The sequence below is a fragment of the Chanodichthys erythropterus genome, chromosome 9, assembly GCF_024489055.1.
Source record: "Chanodichthys erythropterus isolate Z2021 chromosome 9, ASM2448905v1, whole genome shotgun sequence".
In the NCBI taxonomy this organism is placed as follows: Eukaryota; Metazoa; Chordata; class Actinopteri; order Cypriniformes; family Xenocyprididae; genus Chanodichthys; species Chanodichthys erythropterus.
Genome location: NC_090229.1, coordinates 30868061 through 30887069, shown reverse-complemented (window position 1 = coordinate 30887069; position 19009 = coordinate 30868061). Strand labels below are relative to the sequence as shown.

The 19009-nt window shown below is 37.6% G+C and overlaps 1 protein-coding gene across 2 annotated transcripts; it reads right to left on the bottom strand.

Moving 5' to 3' along the window:
- Nucleotides 1–1830: 1830 nt before the first annotated feature.
- Nucleotides 1831–17079, bottom strand: LOC137026602 (chromaffin granule amine transporter). 2 transcript variants are annotated; one of them, XM_067394001.1, is made up of 15 exons: nt 16965–17079; nt 16003–16342; nt 15812–15870; nt 8419–8502; nt 5937–6029; nt 5654–5743; nt 5512–5555; nt 5339–5399; nt 5016–5111; nt 4704–4782; nt 4554–4605; nt 3263–3326; nt 2805–2924; nt 2049–2182; nt 1831–1959 (listed from the first exon to the last, which is right to left on the bottom strand). In XM_067394001.1, exons 1-15 carry the CDS (start codon nt 17077–17079, stop codon nt 1852–1854), a joined length of 1539 nt encoding a protein of 512 aa, XP_067250102.1. In that variant the 3' UTR covers nt 1831–1851. The 2 variants fall into 2 exon arrangements, with proteins under 2 accessions (XP_067250102.1, XP_067250103.1); XM_067394002.1 differs by lacking the exon at nt 5016–5111 and having other exon boundaries at nt 16965–17078.
- Nucleotides 17080–19009: the final 1930 nt, after the last annotated feature.

The following is a 19009-nucleotide window of genomic DNA, read 5'->3' as shown; positions in this document are numbered from 1 at the left end:
ACCTCAGAAGGGCAACGTGAGTCGAGAAAGGCATATGGGCAGTTGCCCGGGCAACCTGAGCAACCCCCCTGTGCACGTCCCTGCTCGTTACATCAGAAAAAGAATGGCATCTACGCTAATATTAGTCTTTCTGTTTATCCCGAGGTTTACCGTAGTCAACCGGATCTGGGCCATATCCAGCTGAGACCAAGGACCGGTGCCATGACACGACCACAACGCAGCCCTGAAGTATCAGCAGAGATCGAGTCAACTAGACATTGTGAAGACATCATCAACACGACAGCCAGTGCCACAGTTCCTCAACAGACCGCCCATACCGGCGTGATGAATACGATCCTCAACTGGACACGACCACAACACAGCCCTGAAGTATCAGCAGAGATCGAGTCAACTGGATCATCCATTGAGAAGGCCTCATTGACACAACAGCCAGTAGCACAGTTCCTCAACAGACCGTCCATACCGGTGTGATGAATACGATCCTCAACTGGATGGAACTGAAATAAATACTTTGATTGTTGCGATCCTATCAGACTTATGATAGCAACCTGATTGTAACAAAGCACTGTTCGCCAGAGGAGAACTGGCCCCCCGACTAAGCCTGGTTTCTCCAAAGGTTTTTTTTTTTCTCCATTTTAACACCTATTTGCCACTTGTTTGCCACCTGATGTCACCTGATGGAGTTTGGGTTCCTTGCCGCTGTCACCTTTGGCTTGCTTAGTTGGGGACACTTGACATTTGATATTCAATAGTATTCTTGACATTTATTCAACAGTGCTTCTGATCTGCCTGCATTGACACTATTATTTAAGAGCTGCTGTGCAGCCAAATTATGTACCAGTTATCAATGTAAAGCTGCTTTGACACAATCTGCATTGTAAAAAGCGCTATATAAATAAAGGTGACTTGACTTGACTTGACTTGACTAAAATTTCAGCAACAATTACAAATTTGTAGTAAAGTCAACATTTTGGTTAAAATCAAGTAAACATACTAGTGTTTTTATAGTAAGGAATACTATTTGAATTTACAGTGCAGTAAGCTCTGTGACTGGCACTCAGTTTGCCAAGGTTCTAGTGATACAATAATTTACTCTACATGACATATTCAGTCTGCTAAATATAATGAGCTGAGTAACAGGCTAGTAGGTAAAAATCACATTTTACAAAAATACAGTAGCAACTGGTTTATTTTCTTTTATTAGACCGTGCAAACATTAAATGTGATTTTTATGATTAAAATAAAAAATTAATCCAGATTCAGTGCATCTTGAACTTGTATTTTTGTTGGATTTGGCCAGTTTGATCAGGATGTCCTCATTCAAGAAATCCTTATCCAGGATGACCTTATTCATGAAATCATGGCTGGTGTAGCTGTATGTAACAACTTTTGATGAGGTCCACATGATTCCTTTGCTTCAGCCAGTCATCATCAGAGGTTGGTAATTTTCCCTGCTCTGTGTAGAACATGACAGCTGCATAAATGGATTTTTAAACACCAGTTGCATTTTTTTTATTATGGTGTTGTAATTTCAGGGAAGAAATAATAATACAGACATAATTGAAATGCGGAGAACTGCTTACATTTTGGACAAAGCTCACCATACTAAAGGGATCACAATGAAAACAATCAAATCAAGTTGACAAAGTAGGCCCATTTATTTCATTCAATCCAACTGACAAAAGACATGATAAACAACAATTACACAAGCGTACAGGTAAGAAAACAATATTTATGTTGCACTAGTTGTACACAAAAATGTAATCATATAGTGAAGGATGAGGAAAGTTGCAATATTGTTATTTTAAACCTGTAAAACTTGATTCATTGGCAAGTTCCTCTATGAGTACATCACTCTTCAATGTCCTCCTCACTGTCATCACTTAGCGGGAATTCTCTGTACCCGCGCTGTGTATTGTAGCTCTTCACATGCATTGGACACTCCTGATTTATAATAGCCTTGAGAAACAAGCGTCAGTCTTCATTATGAAACATTTGTAAGCATATTGATAAAGACATGCAGGAATAGTTACATGTGTGAGTCTCACCATCTTCTCTTCCCGAACAGCAGGATTTTTGAGGAAGAAGCAAAGGGGCGCATACAGGATGTTGACAATGCCGATGATCACCATGAGATTAGGGAAGCCGATAGCTCTTACTATTGCCCCTCCGGTAGATGGACCTGCAGCATGAACGCACCAAGAAGGAAGAGTCAGTTTGGCTCCCAGAGTTCTTAAGTTGAGCAAACACTACATGTGGTCAACAGAAGTTTTGAGCAGAAAATAGATCTAAATGGGACGTTTTTCCCACATGTGATACGTTTACAAATAAAGATTTACTAAAAATACAAAAGTTTTTTTGTTTTTCACGTACAGACTACAACGTTGTCAAATGAACTCAGATCACACAGATCCATGAAAATGACTAAAAACACTATTATGCATTCCATTCCGGTAGTTGGCGATGTCACTCTGTAAAGAAACACAATGCTTATATAGACTGAATGTAATTAGCATGTGCATGGTGACCTTTTCACAAATTCACATTTTTGTAGTTTTAATGGCGATGATAATGGTATTGTTATCAATAACTTGCACTTTGAAACCCTTTTTCAAGCATTTTCATTTTTCCATTTGCATTTTCAGGCCCCTCAAAAGCTGTTGTTGTGTAAAGGAACCGCCAAAATGAATAAAACGTTTTCAGTTTTTAGTTGAAAATAGTGTGTAAACGTCTCCCTTCATTAGGAATAAATGGTACAAAACATGTTTGTCAGTAAAAATATATTTGCATTGAGGTGTAATTACCAACAGCAAATCCCATGCAGAGTGCCACATCAGCAATAGCATACACGCTTCCATACACGGAGACATGTCGGATATCCACTAAGTAACCCATTATTGCCATCATAGAAGAATCAACCATTCCTAAAAGCACACATAATTAATGTTTATTTCCATATGTCATGCAATGATAAGTTTCAAGTTATGTATCTTAAAGCTATAGTTCACACAAAAATTTTTATTCTGTCATTGTTCCTGCTTTCTTTGTTCTGTGGAACACAAAAGATGATATTTTAAAAAAAAAATTTTGCTCATACAATAAAAGTCAGTGGGGTCCAAAACAAAATTGGACATTTTTAAAAAAAACTGAACCTACTTTTGTGCCCCACAGAAGAAAGTCACAAGTAAATGATGACAGAATTTTCATTTTTGGGTAAACTCTCTCTTTAATACTGAATGAGAAATTATTAAATTATATTCACCAATAGCAAATCCCAACCCTCCATTGGGACCAATAAGACCATAGATGTTTTTGGCAAAGGGAACCTACAACAAATTCACATTATTCTACTGTAATGTATACACATGTTGTGTTTTGGTTTAATTTTCAGTCAGTGCTATGTTCTAAATTCCCAGTCATTGTTAGTTTCCCTGGTTGTTAATTAGTTCCTGCACCTGTTCTGTTTTACCTTGATTACTCTCCCTGTGTATTTAATCCCATAGTTCTGTCTGTTCACTATTCTTTCGTCTATGTTGATTTGGTTGTTTATCTACAATTATTATTACTCCTGCGTGTTCCTAGTCTGTTTGTTAATAAAGTGTGTTTTGTTTTGGATACTCGTCCGTTTTGTGCTCACTACAGCATGACAATTACAATTACCACAGTCCTTTTATATATACAGTACTGTTTAATAGTTAAGGTAAGATTTTTTTAATGTTACTGAAAGAAGTCTCTTATCCGCACCAAGGCTCAATTTATTTGATCAAAAATACAATAAAACAGTAATATTGTGAAATATTATTACAATTACAATAATTTTCTATTTGAACATATTTTATTTAAAATGTAATTTATTCCTGTGATGGCAAAGCTGAATTTTCAGCCATTACTCCAGTCTTCAGTGCCACATGATCCTTCAGAAATCATTCTATGATGTTAATTTGGTGCATTTCTTATAATAGTTTTTTTTTTTAATAATATTTCATAATATTTTTGTTTGTGGAAAACAAGATACATTTTTGTCAGGATTCTTTGATGAATAGAACATTCAAAAGAACAGCATTTAGTGAAGTTCCTAAACGTAATTTAGGGAGGAACGAGCCCATCTAATCTTCCAATCAACAGCCAGAGTATATAAGCAGCTGCTTACCTCTCTTCAGTCTCAGCTGTTTCAGCATCCCTCCACCTCCCCAAACTCCACCTTCATTTCAGGTACCTTGCCCTATGTAATCACATCCTATATTTATTCACTGGGGGGGTGTATCAGAGCTCGAGTTGAAGATGCTTCATCGACCCCCTCCTCAGTGGACAGCAAGCCAAATTAGCTAACCTAATACCCTAAAGATTATATTGGCAAACTAACTCGTTAATTTAAAATAAAAATCTGGTTTTACTGACACAATTTAATGAATACTTGCTGAATAAAAGTATTAATTTTCCTTAAAAAAACTGCACTGACTTTGGAAGAGTGGTGTAGTTGTTTTATATACAGTTCAAGCATGCATGGGCCATGCTGTTCTTAAGTGTAATGCAACATGATTTGTGATACTTACACAGAGCAGACTGATGCCAACTATAAGCATGCCAATCATGGAGCACAACCACCTAAATCAGAGACACATTTCTAAATGATGAAGATCTTGCCATCAATTAACTAATTTTCTTGTACATACCACTGGGACATGCAAAAAATATAGTATTACCTTCCCATTTTATTGGCCAGTATACCAAACAGATTGGTTCCAATGAGGTAAAAAACACTGGCTGGTAGGAAAGCCATACCTACAATATCAGTCGATTAATTCAGTCAACAGAACCACAGAAAATATAAGAAAAATAACACAGACAGAATATTTAACAGGGTCATCAGAACCATCAGAAACCGTGTTGGGTGGCTTCTTTGTTAAAACTCTAATGATAAAATGGTTCTGAATTTGTTTCAAGTGATTTCAAGTTTCTACTTTAACATTAAATTTGTGAGAGAGGAAACAAACAGGAATTAATAAGTTTCTTACCAAGCTGCCATTTCGGCGAGCACATTGTTTGCATCATCCAGATGGGAAGAGTGGGCTCTAAAATAGCCACCCCCATGTTTGCAAAGCACAAGGAACCTGTAATTATATACAGGAACCATAATCTCACTCATCATTCACTCAACATAGCTCTTCATCCGCTTCATTTACAAATCATTTTAGCTGCTCACATCAAAACATACAGCCATGATTTTATGGAGGCATACATGTAATTACAGAAACAGCTACTACACCTCCACAACAACTTTTTAAACTGGTTTGACTGTGGGCAGTATTTGAGGATTTGATTTTATTTACACACACACCTGCACTAATGAGTATGTAGGGATCCTTCAGCAGGGTAAGTAATGGTGTTCCTTCCACACTCTGAACAGAAGACACATAAAAATCACTCCAATTTATCATAGTAACACTAAGGCAAACTTTTCTCATCTATCAACTTTCATAACTCTCATTTTAATAAATGAATGCTACTCACCCCTGGGGATATTTTTGAGGGCTGAAGAATGCAGAGCTGGAGAGCTGGTGTTTTCAGAATTGTTCGAAAACAATTAGATAAATCATCTTAATTTATGACATATTCAGGGGCATATTCATTATTAGTTTTACTAATATCATACCTCCATCAAACACAGCCAGGAAGGCAAGGACGAGGAAGGGAGAACTTTTACCAACAAACTCATACATTACGCTGCCAAATGGCGCTCCGACTGAAATGAGTACATTTTGCATTGTCAAAAATTGTCATTTGTGGCACAAATTCTGTTAACTTCATTTAGGTGCATTATAATTGCTCGTCATTTTCAGGTGTTGCAGTTTGGTGCGTTACATGATGTTACTTTATTGTGCTTTACATTAAATACAATATAACACTATAAAGAAAAAATACAGTACTGCACTTACTGAGCACTCCCATGGCAAGTCCACCCAGTGCAATTCCCATTGCAATTCCTCTCTCATTGTCATCGGTGTAAACACTTGCTAACATTCCAAGACCTACAGAAGTACACAGTCATTTTTAAATAAGTCTACACACCACTTTTAAAACAGCTGGGTTTAAACAAAGATAAATCACTTTTTTTGCAGCTTTAATGCAAAAATTACAACCAATACTATGCCACTGAAAACCAAAGTGACACATTTCAGAGAAAAAAGCCTAACTGCACAGGTGTGCACATCCTGTGGCTATGGTCAGAATTAAATAATCATCAAGCTTATGTGAAATAGTACACATCTGTCTTCACCTGAAGTGACTCTGATAAAGTCCAAATAAATCTCAGCTGTTCTTGTAAGAATTTTTGACATCTTCTTGGTTGCATGTTACTACAAGGGCCATGGGCCACAAAGAGCTTACAAAGCATCAATGGGATCTAATGTATCACTCAGGTGAGTGCTACAAAGACGTTTCCAAGGCATTAGATACACTATGAAACAGGGGTGGCATGGTGGCTCAGTGGGTAGCACTGTCACTTCACAGCAAGAAGGTGCCTAGTGTGTGTGTGTGTGTGTGTGTGTGTGTGTGTGTGTGTGTGTGTGTGTGTGTGTGTGTGTGTGTGTCTGTGTTTGAATTATGAGGACACAAATTTGTATAATGACATGGGTATTACACTGGTATTACGACATAAACATGAAATATGAGGACATTTCATGAGTAGTTTTCTGTAATGGGTAGGTTTAGGAGTAGGGGTAGTGTAAGGGGATAGATTGTACAGTTTGTACAGTATAAAAACCATTACGCCTATGGAATATCCTCACTAAGATAGCAAAACAAACCTGTGTGTGTGTGTGTGTGTGTGTGTGTGTGTGTGTGTGTGTGTGTGTGTGTGTGTGTGTGTGTGTGTGTGTGTGTCAGCACTGGGGTTGTGGCAGGAAGGGCATTTGGCGCAAAAACATGCTGTGTGGATTATTCTGCTGTGACGACCCCTGACAAGAAAGGGAGCAAGCCAAAGGAAAGAGAGAGAGAGAGATGAGAGACACCATTAAACAGTGAACAAGTGTAGAAAGTATGGCATTATCAAGAACTTGAAATTGATGGAAAGACAGAGAGAATACTCAGTACTCAATACTCAATAGTCAGTGAGGCTGAGTACTGGTTGCTACGTGTAACAACTATCTCCCGTATTCTCCATAGACTATAGGCAGGGCAGCAATATGTAAACCTTTTCTGATTAAAAAACAAAAACAAGAAAGGCTGGCTAAACCATGTGGAAAATGTGTTATGGCCTGGCCTGATGACACCAAGATTGAACTTTTTGGCCAAAATTGTTAAAATGTTTGGAGCAAAACAACACAACACATCAGCAAAAGAACACCGTGCTGTGTTGTTTTTGCATGGTGGTGACAGCATCAATTGCGGCTGCTTTTCTTCAGCTGGAACTGGGATTTTAGTGAAGGTGGAGGGAATCATGAATAGCCAGTTGATTTTGGCAAACAACCTTCTGCCATCTACTAGAAAGCTGAAAATAAAAAAAACCTTTCAGAAGAATGAAAATATTCCGAAGTCAAGCCGTGCCAAGACTCCTATATAATGCTCTAATAAAATCAAAGGGTGCTTCAACTAAGAATTAGTCCAGGACTGTGCACACTTATGCAGTTAGTTATTACAAGTGTTTTTATTTTTACTTTTCTCTGAAATTTGTTGTTTTGGTTTTCAGTGGCATTGCATAGGTTGTAATTTTTACATTAAAGGTGCAAAAGTTCTGATATGATTGATCTTGGTTTCATTTTTTTACATCACAATAACCAGCTTTTTAAAAGGGGTGTGTGGACCTTTAATATCCACTGTACACTAATGTTAAAAATTTGGGGACAGTAAGATTGTTTTTTAAAGAAGTTAATACTATTATTTGCAAGGATGCATTAAAATGATCAAAAGTGACAGTATATTACAAAATATTTCTATTTCAAAAAAATGCTTATCTTTTGAACTTTTTATTCATCAAACAATACTGAAAAAATGTATCATGGTTTCCACAAAATATTAAGCAGCACAACTATTTTCAAAATAAAATAAAAATAATAATAATAAAAATAATAATAATAATAATAAGAAGAAGAAGAAGAAGAAATGTTTCTTGAGGATCAAATCAGCATATTAGAATGATTTCTGAAGGATCATGTGACACTGAAGACTGGAGTAATGACTGCTGAAAATTCAGCTTTGCCATCACAGGAATACATTACATTTAAAATATATTGAAATAGAAAATAGTTATTTTAAATTGTAATGATATTTTACAATATTACTGTTTTACTGTAGTTTTGATCAAATAAATGCAGCCTTTGTGAGAATATAAGAGACATCCTTGAAAAACATAAATCTGTAGTCTTTGCAAACTTACACATCCAATATTTGGTTCATTATATGAAACATAAATCATTATACCTGCCACAGAAGAAAAAGATGATCCAATTCCCTGCAATGAGCGGGCGAAAAACAGCAGTGCATATGTCCCTGAGAAGGCAAACACTGCGGAAAAAGCATGCAAAGTCAGAGTCTACCTCGTTTCATTTGTAGTTTGCACAAGCCATATAAAGTGAAACCATATAAACCACGTCAACAAACAACATATAGAAAATTTCACTCAGTGGCTCACAGTAGTGTAGCCTACTTCAAACATCTTTATGAGCAGTCATTTTTTATATTGTTGCTCCACATAGTTCACAATAATATTCATATTCAAATGACAATGTTTAATTTTAAGAAATGTTTAATGTTTAATTTTTTAAAGTCTGTGATTTCATGAAAAAAAAAAAGTCATAAACTATTTTTTTTTACTATTATTATAGCTAATAATATTAGCTATATAATTTTATTAAAATAAAAAAAGTGAATGAATGAATAAACTTTTAAAACAAAAAAAGTCATTATATATTACATTAAACAATTTTTTTTTTTTTAAACTTTATTTAGTAATAGTTTTTAAATGACAGTTGTTTTTCAGAACAAAGTGTCAAGGATTGGCACAAAGACAAAAGGTGAGATCCAAGTGCAATCTTTAATGGAGTAATCCAAGCTCGTAGTCAGACAGGCAAGGGTCAAAATCCAGATTATAGTCCATAATAAACAATGAAACAGAAACAAAAGCCAGAGACAAAACAGAAGCCGGTGACATGAAATGAAACCACGATAACAAAAGCAAAGACAACCCAAGTATAAATAGACAGACACTAATGAACATAACACAAGACAGTTGGGTGCAATGAAGAGGTAATGAGTCAGGGAAGTGTGTTATGGTTAATGTAGTCCAAGGGGTGAAAACAAGAGTCCGGGATGGAGTGGCTGATTAGGGCACTCTCACTAGTGATCATGACATTACCCCCCCTCAAAGGAGCGGCTACCAGATGCTCCACCAGACAAAAAAAAAAACAAGAACACAAAGACTCAGGAGGGAGGTGGACAGGAGGAGGATCAGGGGGAGGGATGGCGGGCCAGGTCCAGAGTCCCCGACTGAGGGCCAGGGGAGAGCCGGAGGAACAGACCAGGCGGGTTTCAGCAGGTCTGGAGTCCTGGCTGATTGCCAGGGCAGTGCTGGAGAAACTGACCAGGCGGGTTCCAGCAGGTCTGGAGTCCTGGCTGAGTGCCAGGGCGGTGCTGGAGGAACTGACCAGGCAGGTTCCAGCATGGTCTGGAGTCCTGGCTGATTGCCAGGGCGGGTTCCAGCAGGTCTGGAGTCCTGGCTGATTGCCAGGGCGGTACTGAAGGAACTGACCAGGTGGGTTCCAGCAGGTCTGGAGTCCTGGCATTCAGCCAGGGCAGCGTTGGAGTAACTGACCAGGTGGGCGCCGGCAGGTCTGGAGTCCTGGCTGATTGCCAGGGTGGCGCTGGAGGAACTGACCAGGCGGGTTCCAGCAGGTCTGGAGTCCTGGCTGATTGCCAGGGTGGTACTGGAGGAACTGACCAGGCAGGTTCCAGCAGGTCTGGATTCCTGGCTGAGTGCCAGAGCGGTGCTGGAGGAACAGACCAGGCGGGTTTCAACAGTTCAGACGGCCTGGGCAGTGGCGGCAGGGCAGAAAGCCTGGGTGGCGACGGCAGGGCAGAAGGCTTGAATGGCGGCGTCAGGGCAGACGGCCTGGGCGGCGGCGGCAGGGCAGACGACCTGGGCGGCAGCAGCAGGGCTGGCGGCCTGGACGGCGGCGGCAGGGCAAGTTGCTCAGGTGGCGCCGGCAGGGCAAGGCGCTTAGATGGCGCCGGCAGGGCAAAGTGCTTGGGAGACCAAAGAACAACTTCTAGGGTGGTCTCTGGGCCTTGAGGGACGGAGGAAGCCCTTCTCCTCCTCTTCTTCCTCCTATGAGGGTGAGGTGGTGGCTCTGTGCCTACCTCATCTGTAGGCACGGAAGCGGACTCACAGGCTGGAGCGGGCTCCCTGGCTGGAACGGGCTCCCTGGCTGGAGCGGGCTCTGGAGTGGACTCACTGACTGGGGTGGACTCACTGGCTGGAGCAGACTCACTGGCTGGAGCAGGCTCTGGAGTGGACTCACTGGCTGGAGCGGACTCACTGATTAGAGCGGACTCACTGGCTGGAGTGGACTCACTGGCTGGAACGGACTCACTGGCTTTTCTCCTTCTCCTTACCCTGTGCCTCCTAGTGGGATCTTGGAGACCAGGATCTTGACTTATAGCGGGAAAGTCTCTACGGTAGGGTTCAGGTTGACCAGGTGTAGCCCACTGGCTTCTATGACCGAGATATTTGATGAAGCCCCAAAAGTCCAGGATCTGAAGCCCCTCCAACTCCCACTGAGGCAGAGGGTCATCCAGGCATTTATTAAAAATCTCCTTCAGAGCAACATCATTATAACTCAGCCCCACCGCCATAGTCCAAAATACCTGGCCAAAGCCTCCTACCTCCCTTCCCTGTTGTTGTAAAGCCGTCAACGCCTGAAGTAGAGCTATCCGCTCCTTCACAGTAGTCAGAGGAAGAACTTGAAACTCCATACTGCTGGATCTGATGTTGATCGTGGTTTCTGTCAAGGATTGGCACAGAGACAAAAGGTGAGATCCAAGTGCAATCTTTAATGGAGTAATCCAAGCTCGTGGTCAGACAGGCAAGGGTCAAAATCCAGATTATAGTCCATAATAAACAATGAAACAGAAACAAAAGCCAGAGACAAAACAGAAGCCGGTGACATGAAATGAAACCACGATAACAAAAGCAAAGACAACCCAAGTATAAATAGATAGACACTAATGAACATAACACAAGACAGTTGGGTGCAATGAAGAGGTAATGAGTCAGGGAAGTGTGTTATGGGTAATGTAGTCCAAGGGGTGAAAACAAGAGTCCGGGATGGAGTGCCCTCTAGTGGCTGATTAGGGCACTCTCACTAGTGATCATGACACAAAGGTCCAAATGGGAAACAATAGTACGGTATACCAGATATATAAATGTACTCTAGTTACAGATACATATCCCTGATACACAAGATAAAGAGGTTCCAAACAGATCACAGTGGTAAAATCCGAAGGGTATGGGGAGGAAAAAATAAAAATAAATAAATAAATGCTACAATAACAAGATAATAATGATTAGGTAAATAAATTTAGAAGTTACAAAGGTATAATGCAGTAGGAAAACCAGTACAAAGTTATCACATTCCTAAGTGATCTAATACCGGCTTCCATATTTTCCAAAATCTTATCATTGTTAATAAATCGTAACTTCTCAATATGAATAATACTCACTAGCTCACTCAGCAACACATCGAGTGTTGGAACAATATCCAATTTCCACCTCTGAAGAATCAATCTCTTTGCAAGAACCATAAATAAAGAAATACACTGTCTTTCATATTTACTAAAAGAAGGTACAGAAATTACAGCGCAAACAGCAATCATAGGGTCTGGAGCAATCTTTTTTTATACACTTTGGAGAGCAGCGCAAAAATATCAGTCCAGTACCTATGAAGGTTATAACATGTCCAAAGTGAATGCAACAACGTACCCTCCGCAACCTTGCATTTATTGCATATCGGTGACACTTCAGGGAAAATCTTATGCAGTTTAGTTTTGCACATGTATACTCTATGCAGAGATTTGAACTGGATTAAGTTGTGTCTAGTCATAAACTATTTTTTATAGTATTTCATTTTCTCCATATGGAATTTTATTTAATTTTTTTTTTTACAAAAATTTATAAAACTGTTAAAGACAGACCTACTGTAAGTAGACCTACTGTAACTATCCAAGGTTGTTAATCGATAGTATGTATTTGTTAAAGTAATCAATTTGATTAATACTTGTATTTTATTTACTATATTTATTATAATTAATTATATTTTTACTTAGATTTGATTTATAATGGGCTACTTATATTTATATTATTTATATGAATATATATTTATATTATTTTTATTTATATCAATATTATTATATTGCACTATATTTAATACATAGGCATAATAAATAACACAAGGCCTATAAGTATATTATATTTATTAAATAATACTATATGTAATATAATACTTATAATATATTAACTCAGCAATATTACACTCAGCATACCCGGTTAAAGAAGTCACCTATTGCCACTGGTATATAACCAGTTGCACTGCATGTTTTGGAGTGAAAAGCACCACTGTGATCATTTACCGGTGCAGCAGCATACTGATGCTTTGAAACAATCTGCATTGTATAAAGCACTATAAAAATAAAGGTGACTTGACTTGACAAATCCTTAGAAGCTCATGAACAATTTTGCAGTGGCTGGGTGGGTACAAGATCTGCTAAGCCACAAGCCAGCTAATAAGCAGTGTCATATACTCTTAAAGATTCAAATAAATAAATAAATAAAAGTGTCACTCCTCTTTTTGGCCTAATTATTATACTAAACAAAATAAAAAACTTTAAAAATACTCAGCCATGTGATTACTTTATTGGGTCATATGCTGCGTTCACATCATGTGATAATTATGCACTGTAAAACTGAACAGTGAAATTAATTAAATGGAATGAGTTTTTTTCACTCAAATAATAATTCAAGTTCATTGTACTTAATAGAAAAAAGTTGTGTGAACTCAAAATGTCATTGTAGTAAGCTGAACTTAATATGACTGAGTTGAGATGCAGCAGATTTCTAATTCCCAGCATGCTTTGTGGCAGACTGTATAAATGTTGAAAATAAGTGTTATTTTGTGTTTTTGCACAAGATTAAAATAGGGAGACATAAGTTAGTGTTTAATGTTATGTTGGGATTTACAAGTGGTTCTGTTATGTTAGTTATTCTGGTGAAGAGTATGTGGTTAGGTTGAGAATGGGTTGCAAAACTTTACTTTTACTTTATGTTGTTTGATTATATACATGCAAGTGTATTAAATTGTATTTAAAGAGTCTCACGTTGGTGGAGGTCTGGAAGTGGTTGTACTTCCAGGGGCTAGTTGGGCGTAACAAATGAACTAACTTAAAAAATTGTTTGTTTACTTAAATGTTTTGAGGTAATAAGTTTCCTCAAGTGTTTTGAGTATTCTCAACTTATTGAGTTTTACAGAATTATGAGCTTTTCACATCAGAATTAGAATTAAGAATTAAGCATTTCTCAGAATTAAGCGTTTCTATATGGCAACACTATCAATGGCAAAAAGAATCTGCATTTATGTATGTGAACACTTTTTACAAGTCAGAATCTCAGTAATTCTGACATGGCGTGAATGCACCTATAGGCAGTGGGTTTACTCAGTCGCATAATAGAAAATATTTGCTATGATTTTGGACCTTGTTAAAAATGTAGGTTTGTCTACTTTCATTGGGCAGATGTTTGAGTAAGATATTTAACTATGTTGAGTAGAAATAAATGGAAAACTGATTTAAGATCCTTTAGGATCACAGAAAGGCAGTGGGATCCTCACAATATGGGGAGTAAAACAAACTGTTTTCTCAAAATTCAACGTGGCATGACTAAACTCCATCTCCGCAACAGCTGTGAGTTTAACACGCATTTGGAAACATAATGTGTGCTAGCTTCACTTTATTTAAATTCATATAATTGCCAACATTTCTGTGGAGAGACATTTAAGCATTTCACAAGTAATCTGTCAAAATAAAAGCTTCAGGATTTTTCTATTTAATGCCCTAGGGTTTGAACATTTAAAACTAAAGAATTTAAGACATAAATTTTTGTATTTAAACTTGTGTTAGTTGGTACTTGTGAAGAGTGAACCTGCTACTGTGTTATATTGTAGAAATATTCACGTAAAATCTCAGTGATATTTAAATTATTTAAAATCTTCAAATAAATATTTTAAAAAGTTTAAAAAAAGTTTGGGAACCCCTAGCGTAGGTTATATAGACTAAGCTATATTCTAAGATAGTACACTTCCAACAAGATTTAAACAAAGAAGAAATGCAATTCAAATGCCCGGATGATGCATATTTAATTAATGTTGGACACTTCAGGCACTCAACTGTCACGTCGAGTATATAGGGCTATCAGATGACAAAATACATTATGGGCCCTATTTTAACGATCTGAAACGCAAGTGTCAAAGCGCGAAGCGCAAGTAACTTTGTGGGCGGGTCTCGGCGCTGTTGCTATTTTCCCGGCGGGATAAATGGCTCTTGCGCCCGGCGCAAATCTAAAATGGGTTGGTCTGAAGTAGCTTCATTATTCATAGGTGTGGTTTGGGCGTAACGTGAAATAAACCAATCAGAGCGTCATCCAACATTCCCTTTAAAAGCAAGAGCGCAAGTTCCATTATGGATTGCTATTATTATGGCGTATTTACCAGGCGCACGCCAGGAGCGGTTCACAGCCGAGGAGACTGATGTTCTTGTAAGAGCAGTGAAAGACAGAGAAGTTGTGTTGTATGGGGATGGGAGAAACCCACCCAAAATAGCGTCGGTTAAACAGGTTTTTTCACATCTTCGTGGCACACCACAATGATTTCCGTCATCTCATGTGTTAATATTTTTTTAGTGTAACATATGATTTGCAAAAATAACTGTTGCATCTGTGTAGATTACATGAGCAAAGTGTATGCGCGTTGTGCACGCTATACATTATGGTCAAGCATGCGCCCTTAAAAATAGCATAATGAACAACGCGCAACGCGCCACTGACTTTAGACTAGGTTTTTTCTGGTCAGTGGCGCAATTGTTTAATGGAACAGCAAAATAGCACCAGGGATTGTTTGCGCCGGAACACGCCTCCTTTTTTGCGCTGAACCGCCCAGGGAGCGCAAGTTCATTCACTAGTTTAGCGACGTGCTTCTGTGGAAGGAAAAGCGCGCTTTGCGCGGGTGCAAAATAGGAATGACACATGCGTCGGTGTACAAAGTCAATTGCGCTGGGTGCAAGATAGGGCCCAATGTATGTTAATGTATATATGCATGTATGATCTATATAAATATAATTTATGTAATATATTGTGGTAATATGACTTAAAAGACCTTAAAGTTAAAGGCAGGGACTTGGTTCTTGGTTTTTGATTGGATGGAGGCAGTTGATTGTAATATAGGGGCATGGTTTAAGTGGACTAAGTGACAGGAGTGAGAAGTCTGTCATTTCACAGGAAGATAGACATTTTGATTAAAAGACATGAGCTCAAAAATTTTTTACATATGCATGAATGATTTGTTTACAATAAAGGGAATTAGCAGGACTTATATAATATAATATAATATAATATAATATAATATAATATAATATAATATAATATAATATAATATAATATAATATAATATAATATAATCAGGCACTGAATACAGTACCAATTATGTTCATGATCCTAGCCCTGAGAACCACTGCACCACCTGCCATAATTTATTACTTACGTCATATGACTTACTTATTGTGGAAACAAACATGATGGCAAACCCAGCAAACATTGGTATGTGATATCCAATCCTATTAAAAAGGCAATTGTCAGATGTCAGTTTAATTAAATCACTTTATTGTTACCCTATTTTTATTATGCACTAGCTTCAGATAAATAACAGTCATTTTAGATGATCTGATTTAAGCATGTTGTGTATGTACCTGTTAGTCAGTGGGCCTACAAACGGGTTGACCATGAGTTGCACCAGGGCTTTGGAAGCAAACAGCAGCCCAACCCTCACATTCTCCTCTTCCAAAAACTCACTGTCCTCTTTACACCCATGTCGGTCAGCAGAACTTCTGTTGACCCCTGGACTTCCATTAGTGCTTAGTGCACTGGAGGAGATGGTGAGATTGGCAGCGGTGACTGTTATGGTGTAGGTGGTGTTGTCGTACAGAGAGAGGATGGAGGTATAGGTGGGCTGAGCCTCAGAGGGGGTGGCAGACTGGCGCTCTTGCGTCTGGTGCTCTGTGGCATACAGGAAGGTTGGGATGATGGGAACTGGGGAGAATGAAAGGTGACAGGAGGATGGGAAGAGAAAGAGTGTGTGTTTGCGAATAGCCTTTCCTCTCTGCCTTCTGCGGTCTGTATGCGGCAGAGGTCAAACAGACGCAAGAAGATAAATGTCATGGGCTTGTTGAGAGCAGAGTCGCTTGTCTAACATACACTCATCCTGCTTTACATTTCCTCAAATGTTTTGATTTTTTTTTGCATATAGACACAAAGGGAAACCAATGATGTACATGGTCGAAAGTATGGACACCTTCTTGTAATCAGAAAGATCAACAAACAAGTACATAAAATATATATACATACACTGTAAAACATTATTTTCATGATTTATCACAACATTTATTCTTTTGTCAAATCAACTTCAATAATTAATGCAGTTCAGATAACAAAATATTATGAGTTTCTGTTGATTAAACCAATCGCCTTCATTGTGTTAACTCAAATTTTTAATTTCAATAAACTCAAAATTTTAAGGCAACCAGGTAACTTACTTTTTTAAGTTAAACCAACAATTCTTTTTACAGTGTATATTTAATGTATCTAAATGGCAGCAAATCCCTTCATCCATGTTCCAACATCTATCATTTGTTTAGCATGGTTGTTTACTTACCAACAACTGTTAGCAGCATGTTATCCAGTAGCAGGGCCACACACACAACTACAAGCACCAGGCGAGGAGAGCCCCTTCTCTCGCTGATCCAGTCCATAGGGTTCAGCATAACCATAATCGACCTCTGTCACTGGACACACAATTATGTGTCAAATTAGCACAGCGTGTGTTTAACGTTTGTTAATTTTCATACTGGTGATGACCTCATATTAACTGAGAGACAACATTTGTAGGCTATGTTTCAGCTAAAGATCCCCATCAATGAAAATGTTTTTAATTTCCCCAAAGTGTATTTATTATAGATATACCATTAAAAAAATGCTCATCCAGGCTGCATTTTATTTGATCAAAAATACAGTAAAAACTTTAATATTGTAAAATATTATTCCAATTTAATAGAACTGTTTTCTTTTTTAATCTATTTTAATCTATTTAAATTATTCTGAAATGCTGATTTCTTATATTATTATCAATGAAAAGAGTTGTGCTGCTTAATATTTTTGTGGAACTAACAATTCTGCTTTTCAAATTCGAATGCTGAATGCTTTGAATGTGGAAGCCTTTAGTTCCATTATATCATATCATAGAGATTGAGAGCCTGAATATTAGAAAATGTACAAATTTCATTAGTAGGTTAAAAAAATAAATCTGCAGAACATGCTGAAAACTTATAACTGTTTTTACAGATATGAGTCAAACTGGACACACAAATGAAACATTTATTATATGGAGCAATTACTGTATACTGCTTTTTTTTTTTTTTTACCAAGATGTGATATTAATTGTCCTTTTTTCACGAAAACTGGTCAAAAAAATTACCCAAATATAAGTGATAAACTCTCACCCCGTATCTACACTAGCTCTTCCAGAAGATTCTGTAAAGTTGGACAACTCTAAACCAGTGTTTCTCAAGCTGCATTAGCCAATCAACAACAATACCAGTCTGTTCTAAATACTTCTAAACAGACACACATTATGAGATTACATTACTTCTTATTTTAAGGCATGTTTAAAGGGTTCCTCACATTTAAAAAGGAAAGGTCAAGGGATGACGAACGTGTTGCAGAACCATGATTTATCTGAATATTATATTACAAAATGACAAATGGCATGTTTGCTCACAATCCTTAACTGAACAATCTGAGGGAAGATTGTTGATACTAGGTGGTACTTGGATGTTCAGAGGTAGCCTAAGGACTACTGATATAATTTGCATCCAACTAACACCCAACAGGGATTCAAAATAGAATCATTGTAACAGTGCTCAGGTCTCTGGGATGTCTTGAGGACAGGTTTGTTCTTGATGGGCTCTTTCGGCAGGGCAGAAATTACGTACTGTGTGATTGAGTTTCAACAAAAGGATTACAACTGCTGTAGGGCACACGAGGAACAGCCTCAGTGTTTCAAAATGTTCCTTTTATCTTTGTCAATGTCTTATCAATTTTGCCCTTGGAAAAATGAGCAGTACTTTGTGTTTTTGGTTTGTTACGATTTTCTTGTCTTGTGTACATAACTGTATTATATACCTCTGTTACATGCTGTGACAAATGCTAATTCTAACATTGTATTAATTACTGTACTCTTAAAAATTCAGGGGTCAGTAAGATTTAAAAAAAAAAAAACAAGTGTGTAAATTTAATTTTAATTTAAGTAATGTAATACTTTTCAGCAAGGATGCAATAAATTGATCAAAAGAGACTGTAAAGACATTTATAATATTACAAAAAAAATTATATTTCAAATGAATGCTGTTCTTTTGAACTTTCTATTCATCAAAGAATCCTGAAAAAAACTATTTATCACAGTTACCGCAAAAATGTTAAGCAGTGCAACTGTTTACACTATTTATAATAATAATAAATGTTTCTTAAACAGCAAATTAGCATCTTAGAATGATCTATGAAGATTATTTGACAGTGAAAACTGGAGTAATGTGTGGCAAAATTCAGCTTTGCCATGACAAGAATAAATTACATTATTATATACATCAAATAAAAAAGTTATTTTAAATTGCAATACTATTTCACAATATTACTGTTTTTCTG

Bases quoted from the DNA above. Each gene is read 5' to 3' on its own strand.
- LOC137026602 (XM_067394001.1), bottom strand. From the start codon at position 17,079: ATGGTTATGCTGAACCCTATGGACTGGATCAGCGAGAGAAGGGGCTCT. The intron at 5,400-5,511 runs GTGAGTAGCATT...TCTTCTGTTCAG, and splicing joins CCTCAAAAATATCCCCAGGG to AGTGTGGAAGGAACACCATT. The intron at 3,327-4,553 runs GTAAGTATCACA...AATTTGTTGTAG, and splicing joins TTGGCATCAGTCTGCTCTGT to GTTCCCTTTGCCAAAAACAT.